The sequence below is a fragment of the Haliotis cracherodii genome, unplaced genomic scaffold, assembly GCF_022045235.1.
Source record: "Haliotis cracherodii isolate W230 unplaced genomic scaffold, xgHalCrac1.p SCAF_7, whole genome shotgun sequence".
NCBI lineage: Eukaryota > Metazoa > Mollusca > Gastropoda > Lepetellida > Haliotidae > Haliotis > Haliotis cracherodii.
This window is the reverse complement of record NW_027266330.1, coordinates 59,923,378-59,938,677: the sequence shown is the minus strand read 5'-3', so window position 1 is coordinate 59,938,677 and position 15,300 is coordinate 59,923,378. Positions and strand designations below refer to the sequence as shown.

At 41.5% G+C, this 15,300-nt stretch overlaps 1 protein-coding gene across 1 annotated transcript; it reads left to right on the top strand.

The window, feature by feature from the left end:
* The first annotated feature begins 151 nt into the window (after positions 1–151).
* LOC139447582 (lys-63-specific deubiquitinase BRCC36-like) lies at positions 152–14,254 on the top strand. The gene is made up of 7 exons (XM_071228990.1): positions 152–377; positions 2,846–2,965; positions 4,604–4,691; positions 5,616–5,704; positions 7,003–7,067; positions 8,944–9,116; positions 12,745–14,254. Exons 1-7 carry the CDS (start codon positions 273–275, stop codon positions 12,900–12,902), a joined length of 798 nt encoding a protein of 265 aa, XP_071085091.1. The 5' UTR covers positions 152–272; the 3' UTR covers positions 12,903–14,254.
* Positions 14,255–15,300: the final 1,046 nt, after the last annotated feature.

The following is a 15,300-nucleotide window of genomic DNA, read 5'->3' as shown; positions in this document are numbered from 1 at the left end:
CTTAATCTCATGTTCAAAATACGTAATTCTCGTGAATTAAATGCTTCAATTTTCCGAAATACTAGGCACATGATAAATTAAATGACATCGTATTTCGGATATCACTACAACTTTTTAGAATTCACTCAGCACCTAACTTCCGGATAAGTATTTCCGGTATTGTCTCGTACAAGCGACCCTTGTACAATTCGATATTGTTAATGCTATTTTAAGGGTAATATTTGTAAACATCTGGTGGTTGGATCGTTATTGTTTGATCCAAAAGTAAAATCATGGCGGTGTCTTGTGTACATCTTGAAGCAGATGCGTATCTGGTGTGTCTGACGCATGCCTTGTCAACCGAGAGAGAAGAAGTCATGGGGCTTCTCATCGGAGAGGTGAGCTTTTGCACCGGGCCTGTACAGCTGCATGAGCAGTTTACCGGGCACACAGCTGTCGTTGATCAATTGCTTGAATGTTAGTGTGTGTGAATTTGATGTATGTCAAAGAAAATACAGCCTGTATAGCACAGATTGGCTCAGGCAGCCGGACGTGGCTCTCGCTTCACAGATCTCGCGTGCCTCTTCGATGGTTAGGGTTAGTTGTGTTAGAGAAAGTTATCCCAAACTCAATCCTTAGCACTTGGATTCTCTTTCTGATAAAAAAAACCTTTCCCTTTCCTATAAAACATCTCTTTACGATCCTTCAGATTAGCCACCAAGATCCTTAGCTTTATAGTTGTGAGATGGAGTATGCGTTAGCTATCACTTCTATCGATTTAATCCAAATTAATTTCAGCAAAATCAATCATTTTATCACGTTTCGAGTTTTGCATAGAAAATTGCTACTGTCACAGTAACGGTGCATACATGTGGCAGTAAACAATGGGCTGCTGATCAGTTGGCTGGTTGGTTGTTTAACTCCGCACTCAGCAATATTCCAGCTATATGATGGCAGTTTGTAAACAATCATGTCTGGACCAGACAATCCAGTGATTGACATTATGAGCATCGATCTGATCATTTGGTAAACAAACACTAGTTATTTGTCATAGCTGTTTAGCACTTGCGGTCCTGTTGTAAGGTGGCAAAGTCAGTTTGATCCTCCATGTGGTATTAATTGAAAACCGAAACAGTTCTCCTGGTAAGGTGCACTACTCCCCATGCTGTTTAGCTCTAGTGGTTGTTGAGTTCAAATTTGCATTGTCAACTTGTAGAATCTAGGTTAGGCGAGCTGGCAGATAAGTAATTCGCCAACACTGGACCACTAACCCTTACCTTCGGAGAGGGGAGATAACCTACCCTAACAGTGACACAGTCAACACTGGACCACTAACCCTTAGCTTCGGAGAGGGGAGATAACCTACCCTAACAGTGACACAGTCAACACTGGACCACTAACCCTTAGCTTCGGAGAGGGCAGATAACCTACCCTAACAGTGACACAGCCAACACTGGACCACTAACCCTTAGTTTCGGAGAGGGGAGATAACCTACCCTAACAGTGACACAGCCAACACTAAGGATCAGTGAAGTTTGATTCACAGCTGACTATCGCTACATCGCTGCAGTACAAAACAGGAAAGTCTGCTAGGACACACTCCTGGTAAAGTCAGGGCTCGATTTAAGGAACTTGATTAAACTTGCACTTGATGCATGTTGATATGCAATCTACGTTGCACCAAATAGAACCAGGTTGCACCCTGCTCTCATAAATTTATCAAAGTTGAAACACAGGCTTGTCTGCTGCCAGTGTCACTTAAATTAATGACACATTGCTGTAAAACGTAATAGGAACATGTGCACATAATCTTGAAGTACCCACAGTGTGATGATGTCACCATGAACATAATGAATAACACAGGATTAGTTGTGTTGTATGGTAAATAAACTTTAAAGGTACTAAGTAAGTTCAAAAATGGATTGTGTGAAGTAAAGGTCAGTCAGACACAAAGTTTTTACGTTCATTTGGTGCATGTAGACATAAGCATAAATAAATATAAGGCTGTACTTTTCAATAATAGGTTGCACTTGTGCATGTTTAACAACGCGAAATCCAGCCATAGTGTTCTTGCCTAGCATGTTCATGGTTGAAAAACACTTGCCATGTTTGTCACTGCACAACTGAGAATACATTGAGTGTCAACTTTTGGATGGATAAGATAGATCTAAGTGCTATTACCAAACTATAACTAGTTAGTGTGCTGAACCTTCAGTCATAGTAGGTACAGGACCAATTCACTGTTCAGCTGGTATTGCAGTAAAATCCAGCTAATGACACAACAACTAATATTTTACATTTACAAAGGATTTGTAGCAATCATTCAGATGATTCCAGAGTTTCAGAAGGCCATCAGTCACCAGTCATAGACCGATAAGATTCCTATTTGACCGATGGTTTGTTTAAGTAGTCAGACGTTTGACCGATAGAAATGCTAAGCAAGGTGTCACACATTTCATAATTTCATAATTAGATAGTAAGATGGTAAGGATTACTCCCAGATACAATTTTAATTTAAAAAACAATTCACAGCCATAAAATTTTGTAATGGAAATTCTAAGCAGCAGATGACATTACATCATACTTTCTGTGTCATAGGAAAACACTGTTCCAAGCTATAGTGATTAGTCAAGCGCTTTTGGTATCGCAGTGTTTTATTGGCCAGATAGTATATTTTCATCCAATCACAAATGGATTTGTTGTTATGGTAAATCCACCATTTTTGTTGATTTGACTTTTGCCATTGACTTATTACATTTGTTTGGCCCAAGTCATTGACCTCTATTCAGTTTTTTGTGTCTAAATCACTGGATTCTAGTATGTAAAGTAAAAATCTATCTATGTCAATATGTATTGTATGTTTTAGGTTGACGAGAGGAAAGTGTCCCATGTCTCTGCTGTCATCATGTTACGGAGGTCGGACAAGCAGGCTGACAGAGTGGAAATATCACCAGAACAGCTTTCTGATGCATCAACCAAGGCAGAGGTAGTTTATTAGCACAATAAGGCCTAATAATAAAGTATTCCGCATAATAAGCGCCAAGGGCGCTCTCAAAATTAGAAATAGGGGGCTATTATTAGAATATTATTTGGGTGAAAAGTCAACTTTTGAGTTGAAAGATAAATTTTCATGGTTTATACTGACAGCCTGAAATGTTTATATACGACAGATATATTTTCCCAGAATTTAGAATTTAATTGCCCATAATTAAGGGTGCATATAACATGTATAACACGAGTGCATATTGCACGCGAATAAATAAGTCTTTTGTACATTGATCAATGGGAAGGGGTGCTAATTGGGATTGTTCACTAACCAATATATTAGCAAATATCGCACTGGGCGCTTATTAGAGCGAGGTGCTTATTACGTCAAATACGGTAATGATAATAATAATAATAATAAAGCTACAGATAAGCAGCATATTTGTGTAAAATACCTCTCTTCCCCCCCCCCCCCCCCCCCCCGCCCCATCCTCTGGAATTATATATGAAAGTACCCATGACGATCCAGGTCAGATCAGCAACCAGATTTGGGGGTCAGTTTTGCTGACTCTATTGATGCATGTTATTGGCTTCAGTTACATAGATCGATGCTCATGATGTCAGTAATGCTGTCATGGTGACTTGAGTATTTACAGACCACAATCATATGCTTGCTGTAAAAGGCGTCTATGCTTGTCATATGAGGCAACTATGCTTGTCATAAGAGGCCACTATGCTTGCTGTAAAAGGCGACTATGCTTGTCATAAGAGGCGACTATGCTTGTCATAAGAGGCCACTATGCTTGTCATAAGAGGCAACTATGCTTGTCATAAGAGGCCACTATGCTTGTCATAAGAGGCAACTATGCTTGTCATAAGAGGCGACTATGCTTGTCATATGAGGCGACTATGCTTGTCATAAGAGGCAACTATGCTTGTCATAAGAGGCGACTATGCTTGTCATATGAGGCGACTATGCTTGTCATAAGAGGCGACTATGCTTGTCATATGAGGCGACTATGCTTGTCATATGAGGCGACTATGCTTGTCATAAGAGGCGACTATGCTTGTCAGATGAGGCGACTATGCTTGTCATAAGAGGCGACTATGCTTGTCATAAGAGGCGACTATGCTTGTCATAAGAGGCGACTATGCTTGTCATATGAGGCGACTATGCTTGTCATAAGAGGCGACTATGCTTGTCGTAAGAGGCAACTATGCATGTCATAAGAGGCGACTATGCTTGTCATAAGAGGCGACTATGCTTGTCATAAGAGGCGACTATGCTTGTCATAAGAGGCGACTATGCTTGTCATAAGAGGCGACTATGCTTGTCGTAAGAGGCGACTATGCTTGTCGTAAGAGGCAACTAACGAGAACGGGTGGTCAGGCTCGCTGACTTGGTTGATGCATGTCATCAATCCCAATTGTGTAGATCGCTGCTCATATTGTCAGTCACTGGCTTGTCTGGTCCAGACTCTGTTATTCACAGACCGCCGTCATATAGCTGGAATATTGCTGAGTGCGGCGTTAAGCAACAAACAAACAAACAAACAAACAGACATATTGCTTGATTATTGCTGAGCGCACCAGGTTAAACAACAAACAAGGATGTAGGTGTTACATGTTTTATGCACAGGACTTGGCCAAAGAGCTGCAGCGGCCGATGCGAGTGTTGGGCTGGTACCACTCTCATCCCCACATCACAGTGTGGCCATCCCATGTTGGTAAGAAACATTAATAATCGGTTACCATGGTTACAGATCCATATGCTTTTGTGACTTCTATCCAGGTCATTTACCATGTTTACAGACTTTGTTTGTCAATACATGTAAACCTAGCTAGTCACTCAGTAAAAAAAGTCCTTATTGTTTGGTCAAATGACCAGTTGTCATGGATACCTGTGATAATACTGTGTCAGGTATCAGAATCCAACACTTCTCATTGATTTATCTAGAGCTGCTTGGAGACCGATATTCGGCCCTGAGTCGTCAGCAGTCGAGTCGAGACAGTTAACATTCCCAATTTAAATTCTTAAAATCCTAATTCCTCAGAATTTACGAAAATAAGACGATGAACAAAATCCGATTTTGAACAATGTCAAAAAAAATGCCAGTTTCCCTGCCAAGCCAACTTTTTTGGAATCCGAAATAAATCCAAGACTGCTCAGAAAAGAATGTAATTTGTGTGTTTTATTGCTGTCTTAAAAAAACCAGCTTCATGATTATGACCCCCAAAACATACTCTACTTTAGTATTGGAAACAGTGTCTGAAATAACTGTCTGCCCCCCTGCCCCTGGCTAGTAACTTTTCTGTCGGGCTGTCTGAAATTTTCTTCCTCCTGCCTACTTGTTTAGCAGATTATTTTAAGGCTACTTACGTATTAAATTTTGTCATAACTTCTTGTAGATTTTAAATAATTGTTTGGATTATTTCAACCAAATTAAGACACGTTTTGTCTCTTATTATTTGCAGTTTTTCAATATTCTAAATGTCTGAATGAGGGCAGGTAACTTTGAAGGTGGGCAGGCAACACTTATGGGTCACCTGCTCGACTTATTTCAAAAACTGATTGGTGAAACGTTACAGCTATTTGTGGATGACGTGAACTACTTCAGTTTGTGTACTCTGCGTCTTTGTGTTACCGACAGATGTGCGAACACAAGCGTCATACCAGCTGATGGACCCTGGCTTCATCGGCCTCATCTTCTCTGTGTTTAATGAAGACAAACACACCAAGGTAACTTTGCTCACTTCTCATAGTGACCCCTGAAGATCCGGGGTAGAATAGGTCATCAGCCACCCATGCTTGCCGTAAAAGCGGACTAGGTCTCTAGAGGCGACTAACGGGATCGGGTGGTCAGGCTCACTGACTTGGTTAATGCATGTCATCGTATCCCAATTGTATGGATTGATGCTCATGATGTCATTCACTGGATTGTCTGGTCCAGACTCGATTATTTACAGACCGCCGTCATATAGCTGGAATGTTGCTGAGTGCGGCATTATACAAACGACAAACAACTTCTCGTCATGCTCATAGTGCCAGGATATACATTACATGACTTTGGGCTTCGGTGGCCCAGTGGGCTGCAATTTCCTGTTCAGAGTTGTGACCCTTGTAATGTCAGGATCCGCTGATAGTGGGTTTAAATTATATCTTCAACTGAGAATGATCATGTGATCATAGATCTTAGCACTGAAACCATGCATTTGGGTTCGATGGAAAATATCCGCTGTGTCTCTATTATGTCTAAGGTGTAGTACAAGCAGCCACACACACAACAAGCAACATTAATGCCCATTTTACCTCACCTCCTGTATTCAATGATCAGCATCTCAGTTATCTTGTGGCACTTGGACAGTCGGGGAATGTAGTGGTTAAAGTCTCACTCAATCTCATTAAAATCAGATTTTAGTTCTCGCTACTGCTAAACAAAGATCAGAACGACCTTTCATCTGACCAATCAAAGCATCGCTTATCACATCATGAAAGTGACAGTTGGAATGTGATTTTTGATCGTGCAACCTTGAAAAAACAAACCACACAGGGTATTCCGAACGACAGTTATGGGCTTTATGTCTGTATTCATACAATCTAGACCATCTATTAGCCATTCCAGAATGTTCTTTTGTTCAGATTTTAATTTTTTAATCAAGTATATATGTCAAATTATGTTTGGAAGCGTAGTCGCCAGTTTGAAACCCGTGCTGTAAAGCTCGATTAAGCTTCCTTCTGATTGGCTGGCGAGTTCTTGTTAATCATGCCATTGGTCGGTCAAATTTCGCAAAAGGTCGGTCTGACGTGACCCGTAATGGGGTGTTCTCTGATCTTTGTTTAGCGGTAGCGAGAACTAAGATCTGATTTTAAAGAGATTGAGTCTCACTTGTCACGCCAAAGACCCGGGTCTGATTCCTGACTTGGGTACAAAGTGTGAAGCCCATTTCTGGTGTCCCCCGTTGTTTTATGATTTCCCAAAGCCCTTACAGTCCCGCCTGATATTAAGTGTGAAGTGACAATCCTGAATTTGTTTGCAGCAAAACCGAGTTCAGGTGACCAGCTTCCAGAGTGTGAGTCGGGGAGGAGACTACGGCCCTCTCGAGTAAGTAACCATGGTAACAGTAATAACTCTCAAAGGAAGTAACCGTGGTGACAGTTGTAATTTTCGAGTAAGTAACCATGGTAACAGTTATAACTCTCAAAGGAAGTAACCGTGGTGGCAGTTGTAATTTTCGAGTAAGTAACCATGGTAACAGTAATAACTCTCAAAGGAAGTCACCATGGTGACAGTTGTAATTTTCGAGTAAGTAACCACGGTAACAGTAATAACTCTCAAAGGAAGTAACCGTGGTGGCAGTTGTAATTTTCGAGTAAGTAACCATGGTAACAGTAATAACTCTCAAAGGAAGTAACCATGGTGACAGTTGTAATTTTCGAGGAAGTAACCATCGTAACAGTAATAACTCTCAAAGGAAGTAACCATGGTGACAGTTGTAATTTTCAAGTAAGTAATTATGGTAACAGAAATTGGTCTTGAAGGAAGTAACCATGGTGACAGTTGTTATTTCCGAGTAAGTAACCATGGCGACAGTTGTACCTCTTGAGTAAGTAACCATGGTAAAAGTTGGAATTCTCGATTGTGTAACCATATCAACAGTCGTAACCTCCAAGAGAGTAACTATAGCAACAGTTGTAATTATCATGTTGCCTGTTTCCATGTCAACTGGGGAATAAATGTTTGTTTGTAGACTAAACCTTGGATTCAAGGATTTATATTGACCAGCCCTCAAATAACAAACCAGATGGTTGTTTACAATGAATCTGGAGAAGATACAATCTCATTAAAATAAGATTTTAGTTCTCGCTACCATTTAACAAAGATCTGAGGACACCCTATTACAGGTCATGTCAGACCGACCTTGCGCAAACTTTGACCGACCAATGGATTGACAGACAAGAAGTCGACATTAGCCAATCAGAAGGCAGCTGTCTTGTGCTTTACACTTATTTCAAATTGATGACTACTCTTCAAAACATATTTTGACAAATTATCGATTAAATATTTGAAACCTGAACAAAAGAACATTCTAGAATGGCTAATAGATGGCCTAGATTGTATGGATTCAGTCGTTAAGCCTGTAACTATCATTCGGAACACCCCGAGAGATCTTGTGATATTGACAGATCTCCAGATAAGCTGCGTATCTGCATAAAATACTCATCAGAAATGCAGAAATACACAGTAAAATAAAATCCAAATATCCAAACGAACGTTAGAGATACGCTACAAAAATAAAACTTGTGCGTATCATCAAAATATTGTGAAGTAACCCTGCGTATTTGATTAGCAAATCAGCAACTTATTTTGAAATTATAATCGGGCATTCCGTCAACCTTGCCAAACTCCACGATGACAGTTACATCATGATCATTTGCCATCACACTTTCTAGTGGAAGTATCGTGCTATTTTTGTGTCCTATAAAGTTCTCGAACCCACACGACACCAGATTGCAGGGACTAGATGAATAGTGTTTTTAAATATTGAACTTAAATACCCACATGTGTTAAAACTAGTGGGTAACAGAAATTTGAATACCCCGATAGAATTACTGATACCCAATGATTTTAAAATGCATGGGTAAAATACCCACAACACCAAAAGCTTATCTGGAGCTCTGTATTGATGAACTAACTTTTAACATTTAACAGTGGCAATTCACTTTCCCATACTGCTACTCTGGTCCTAGGTACACTGACGTTGTGTGGTGGGTGACTTCGGTTTTACGCCGCTTTTAGCAATATTCCAGCAATATCACGGCGGGGGACACCAGAAATAGGCTTCACACATTGTACCCATGTTGGGAATCGAAGCCGGGTCTTTGGTGTGACGAGCTAACGCTTTAACCACTAGGCTACCCGACCGTCCCGACGTTGTGTGAGTTAGACTAATACACTCTGTGTTGTGTCTGGGTTGCAGCTATGACAGGATTGAGATCCCCCTCCACGTCGTGCCAAGTACCGGCATTGGCCGAGCGTGTCTGGAATCCCTTGTCAATTTACCCAAGATCCTCAGTCTCGAAGAACAGGAAGCATACCAGCACACAGAACAACATGACCTTGACCTTCTCACCAAAATACACAATGCTGCAGGTAATTGGAATTGTAGTGTGTTTGTTTGTTTGTTTGTTGTTTAAGGCTGCACTCAGAAGTATTCCAGCTATATGATGGCGGTCTGGACCAAACAATCCACTGATTGACATCATGAGCATTGGTCCACACAATTGGGATCGATGACATGCATTAACCAAGTTAGCGAGTCTGACCACCCAATCCCATTAGTCGCCTCTTACGACAAGCATAGTCACCTTTTTCGGCAAGCATGGGTTGTTTAAGACCTATTCTACCCCGGATCTTCACGGGTTGAATTGCTGTGGGAAAGTCTGAAGACTTCTTATCCTTATTGTCAACCATCGTCTGGTCAATGGAGTGTTGGGGAGCGGAAGGGAGGTGGTTCGATTCCCGGACCCATTACACCAAAAGACCATAAGGGACGGTTCTTGTTGTTACCCTGCCTGGTGCTTGGCATTAAGGGGATAAAACAAGGGCTGTCCCGCTCGGAGACAGTACACTGACATACAAATTGACGTAATACCACAGTAAAGATTATTACTGCCGCTTTGCTCACAGACTAAATAGTTTCGTGTGACACTGCACATTGAGGTTACATGAAAAGCTCAGCAGGGTTCATCTAAAAATAGCATTATATCTCAGTCACTGACAAACATTCAGTCATTCAAGTTAGATAAAATGAATTTTTCAGTCATAAGTATAAAAGTACTCATGTGAGTTGATTGAAAACTTGTTTTTCGCTAAATTGTTTGATTAATCTCTGTTCAAATTCAACAAGCGAAGTCTGCGGCCATGTTTTCAAGCCTTGATTTTTTAAAACGTTCACAGATTTAACTATCAATACATGTGATTTTCCTCACCCAAGTGTGTCAGTTTTATCACAGAAAAGTCGACTTGACAGGGCCAGGATGAAACTAGGCTTTGATATAGGTTCATGGACTCTCTTGCCTAGGGAAGATGGTGATACAGAGGTTTAGCATCTCAGGATATGAAATATGACAAATCTTACCTCATGAATTTGAGGAAGGGTGCTCTCCGTCCTCGTGTGCGATGCTCTCAGTCTGAAGGCAGCTGGCAACTTGAAGCTGTATCAGCTGCGTCAGCTGGTGGTGGGATACATTGATTTATTCCCCAGGAGGTCCCGGGAAAGGCGGCCAAGTGCTATAATTGTATGTAACATGTTTTTGACTGTGAAAAAAAAAAGTCTGGTTGACCTGAATTTGTGATTGAATTTCCATGAGCTTTAAATTTACTACCAGGGTACCCACCACCCTATTACCCGACCCAACCCGGGTGTCCCCAAAACCCTATTACCCGACCCAACCCGGGTACCCTCCACCCTATTACCCGACCCAACCCGGGTGTCCCCAAAACCCTATTACCCGACCCAACCCGGGTACCCTCCACCCTATTACCCGGCCCTACCCGGGTACCCACCACCCTATTACCTGACCCTACCCGGGTACCCTCCACCCTATTACCCGACCCTACCCGGGTACCCTCCACCCTATTACCCGACCCTACCCGGGTACCCTCCACCCTATTACCGGACCCTACCCGGGTACCCTCCACCCTATTACCCGACCCTACCCGGGTACCCACCACCCTATTACCTGACCCTACCCGGGTACCCTCCACCCTATTACCCGACCCTACCCGGGTACCCTCCACCCTATTACCCGACCCTACCCGGGTACCCTCCACCCTATTACCCGACCCTACCCGGGTACCCTCCACCCTATTACCCGGCCCTACTCAGGTAGCCTCAACCCTATTATACGGCCCTACCCAGGTAGCCTCAACCCTATTACCTGACCCTACCCGGGTACCCACAGCCCTATAACCCGGCCCTACCCGGGTACCCACCACCCTATTATACGACCCTACCCCGGTACCCACCACCCTATTACCCGACCCTACCAGGGTACCCTCCACCCTATTACCCGACCCTACCAGGGTACCCACCACCCTATTACCCGACCCTACCAGGGTACCCACCACCCTATTACCCGACCCTACCAGGGTACCCTCCACCCTATTATACGGCCCTACCCCGGTACCCACCACCCTATTACCCGACCCAACCAGGTTACCCGATGTAGATATTTAGAGATAGGTACAAACTGTCTGATTTGGAAAAGTTTGACTGCAGCCCTGGCAAAATGTACTTAGATACATGAACGATCTTGTCATGCATACACTGAAGTTTACTGCACGGACTTTTATCTTGATTCAAACATATAAAAGTCAGAAGGAATGGGTGCATTGTCAGAAAGAAATGGGAACATTAGTGACCAGTAGTGTAACCATAGAGTTTTAGATAACTTTTGTCATTAAACAATATATCACATGACTAACCACGAGTCCGGGTAGTCCTGTGGGTACCCAAGTCCTACTCAATTTCAATTTGTTGTAAGAGGCAACTAACGGGATCGGGTGGTCAGGTTCGCTGACTAGGTTGATGCATGTCATTGTATCCTAATTACTCGGATCGATGCTCGTGATGTCAATCACTGGATTGTCTGGTCCAGACTCGATTATTTACAGACCGCCATCATTTAGCTGGGATATTGCTGAGTGTGGCGTTAATCAACAAACAAACCAACAAACCCAGCCCAAATCTTTAACATGTTGAGCATCACACTAAAACCCTTTATTTCAGCATCATATTTGAATGATTGAAAAATAACTGTTCTATTCATTCAAAATTAATTATATCTCATTATAGATGTCTGCCCAAGGCAAGTGAGTTAACTGACTATAAAAGTCCAGTTTCCACCCTAGGCAGGAATTATGGAATTATATTTTGGCTTGACTAACGAGTCTGCAAAGTCCAATCAAAATCACTAGACTAGATATCCGAATCGTAAACAACATGGATTTCAACTTGCTGATTTTAGTCGACTGAAGGATTTGCAAAGCATGTGTATTGCCATCGATAGATATTTGCAAATCTTTTCATGTTTTTAATCAAGGTGCTCAATTTATTTGTGCACTTTGTGAAGTAAGACCTGTTTTATTACAATATAGAGCTTGATTATCGATCAGATGTTTTTACTGGGAGCCACCATTCTATCTAAAACAAATGCAGGGGATGAATCTGATTGGTCGAAATGAGGGACATAGAAGGGACATAACTCATAATAGCCACTGTTGACGCTATGTTTCAGGGTACACCCTCTGAATTGAGTGTTCACCTTCTTTGTTTCAGTGTTTACCCTCTATGTTTCAGTGTACATCTGCAATCTCTCAGTGTTTATTCCTATGTTTAGGTGTACACCTTCAATGTTTCAGTGTTGAACTTCAATGTTTCAGTGGACACCCTCTTAATTCAGTGTTTAACCTTATTTCAGTGTTTACTTCAATGTTTCAGTGTTCACTTCAATGTTTCAGTGTTTACTTCAATGTTTCAGTGTTTACTTCTGTTTCAGTGTTCACCTCTGTTTCAGTGTTCACCTTCAATGTTTCAGTATTTACTCCAATGTTTCAGTGTTCACTTCAATGTTTCAGTGTTTACTTCAATGTTTCAGTGTTTACTTCTGTTTCAGTGTTCACCTTCAATGTTTCAGTATTTACTCCAATGTTTCAGTGTTCACTTAAATGTTTCAGTGTTTACTCCAATGTTTCAGTGTTCACTTAAATGTTTCAGTGTACACCAAGTCGGAGTGCCACATCATGGACGTGATGGGAGGACCGCTGCTGCAGAGCCTGGAGAACAGACTGGAAATGAACAAGGTCCGGATGGAGCAGCTCCGGCATCGGAAGGAAGAGATCAAGAAGAGGATGAAGGCCCTGGCCACCACATGATGACCTTGACCTCTGACGTAGCTTGGACAACAGGACAAGGAAACAGAATCGACCAGCACAAAACGTCCTTGGAGAGTCCATACTCCATCTATCTTGGACAGAAGTATTGTCAGTACTTCACATGTTTGTATGTGTTTCTCCATCACTGTGAGTGAGTGAGTTGGGTTTAACGCCGCTTTTGACAGTATTCCAGTTTAAATCGTGGCGTGTCAGCTTATTGTGGGAGGAAAGCCCGAAGTGATGCAGGTCTCAGACATTTACCACTTCGGTGAAACCCATGAGCACGGGTATGGTGCTGACAAACCTAGAAACATAATCAGGGGAAACCGGGATTCGAACCCACGATCATAGGTTTCTGGCGTGCCAAAGGGACGCAACTCTGCACAGCGAATCGCAGCGCCTTAGACGACTGGGCCACCCGTGCCCCCTCTCCATCACTGTGAATACATACGGATGATAAGCAGTGGAGTCTGGTTTTGATCCCGTAGTGAAATGAGCAAGTGAGTATGGTGTTACGCTGCTTTTAGCAATATTCCAGCAATATCATGGCCGGGGACACCAGAAATGGGCTTCACACATTGTACCAATGTGGCAAATCAAACCCGGATTGTCGGTGTGACAAGCATACACTTTAACCCCCGGGCTACCGAACAGCCCCCCTGTAATGAAATGAGGCTGTGTGGAAGTCAAGTGAGGCCAACTCTGCACATGCATTGTGTGTGAACCAGACTCTAGCATGGAAGCAGTGTGAAGAGAAGATGACAACAAGACTATGCCACGTGTGAAGCCTCTTGCTCTTCCTCGGTTTCATCCCTCAGATTCCGGTTTTACATCTCATAAACCCCCAGGAGAAGTGTTTTATCTAACTTGCAAACCGAAAAAATCTTAATCATTTATCAACAATTTTCGATGTCAAACATACTTTCCATGAATATCTGTTGCTGGCGTACATGTACCAGCACTAGAAAATGAGATTCTTAAAGCATCGTGATTTATCAGTGCCCCTGGAGTCAACTGGTTCACTCACTAGGCTACAGATACTAAAGTTGTATGTGTGATCCACTGAAATATAGAAAAAAAATTGTCATTTGATTTTTCACATTTTCTTTTGTAGATTGTGTGCAAATGCAAGATAAATCTGTAGTAAGGGATATGCACACATTACAATGTTGCTAGGACTTGTATAGTCCCAGGGATATTATATAAAGTACATGGATTATTTATAAAATCCCAGGGATATTATATAAAGTCCATGGATTATTTGTAAAATCCCAGGGATATTATATAAAGTCCATGGAATATTATATAAAATCCTAGGGATATTATATAAAGTCCAGGGATTATTTGTAAAATCCTAGGGGTATTATATAAAGTCAAAGGAATATTATAGAAAATCCTAGGGATATTATATAAAGTCCATGGAATATTATATAAAATCCCAGGGGTATTATATAAAGTCCATGGAATATTATATAAAATCCTAGGAATATTATATAAAATCCTAGGGATATTATATAAAGTCCATGGATTATTTGTAAAATCCCAGGGATATTATGTAAAGTCCATGGAATATTATTTAAAATTCCAGGGATATTATATAAAGTACATGGATTATTTATAAAATCCCAGAGATATTATAAAAAGTCCATGGAATATTATATGAAGTCACAGGTATATTACATAAAGTCCATAGAATATTATATAAAATCCCAGGGATATTATTTAAAGTACATGGATTATTTATAAAATCCCAGGGATATTATATAAAGTCCATGGAATGATATAAGGAGGTTTATGATGTGAGATATAATCTGAATGCTGATTGGTTGAAAACCGCGACTACACTCCCAAGTGGCCGTGTGTATTCACAGGTGATGAAGGAACAGTGTGAATGTGTCAGCATAACTATGTTCGTCCTGAACATTTGTTCCGGGGGAATCAATATATCACGACTTTTGTTCCTTTGGAACAACATACCGGGGTACTATTTCACAGGAACAAAAGTCCTGGTATATCAATTCCACCAGAACAAATATTCAGGGGAAGATATTTAAACTCATGTATACAAACCATCGAGGTACTGATGGTGCTTTACTCCACGTGATGCCTTTGTGTGGTTTGTGCCATTTTTAATGAACTAGACAGGAAGCAAGACTATCTGGCGGTAGACCAGATTATCGGATGATTGGGAAACTATACTATTTAGGAGCTCTGATTGCAGGAATTGATCTCTGTCAGGGTTTGAGGACTCAAGATCAAGACTCTCCATACTGACATGGCCTACACATTACTGGTATTATATTTGCTTTGGAACTGGTGATATGTCTTTGTGTCCAAAATTGGGAAAAAGTGCAATTTGTTTCCTCTGTGCTGAGAAGGATACATTGTCACAATCTTC

What these genes read in the sequence shown, in the direction of transcription:
- LOC139447582 (XM_071228990.1), top strand. Translation starts at nt 273, where the DNA reads ATGGCGGTGTCTTGTGTACATCTTGAAGCAGATGCGTATCTGGTGTGT. An exon ending in ATGAAGACAAACACACCAAG is followed by an intron (nt 5,705 to 7,002) that starts GTAACTTTGCTC and finishes ATTTGTTTGCAG; the next exon opens with CAAAACCGAGTTCAGGTGAC. An exon ending in GGAGACTACGGCCCTCTCGA is followed by an intron (nt 7,068 to 8,943) that starts GTAAGTAACCAT and finishes TCTGGGTTGCAG; the next exon opens with CTATGACAGGATTGAGATCC.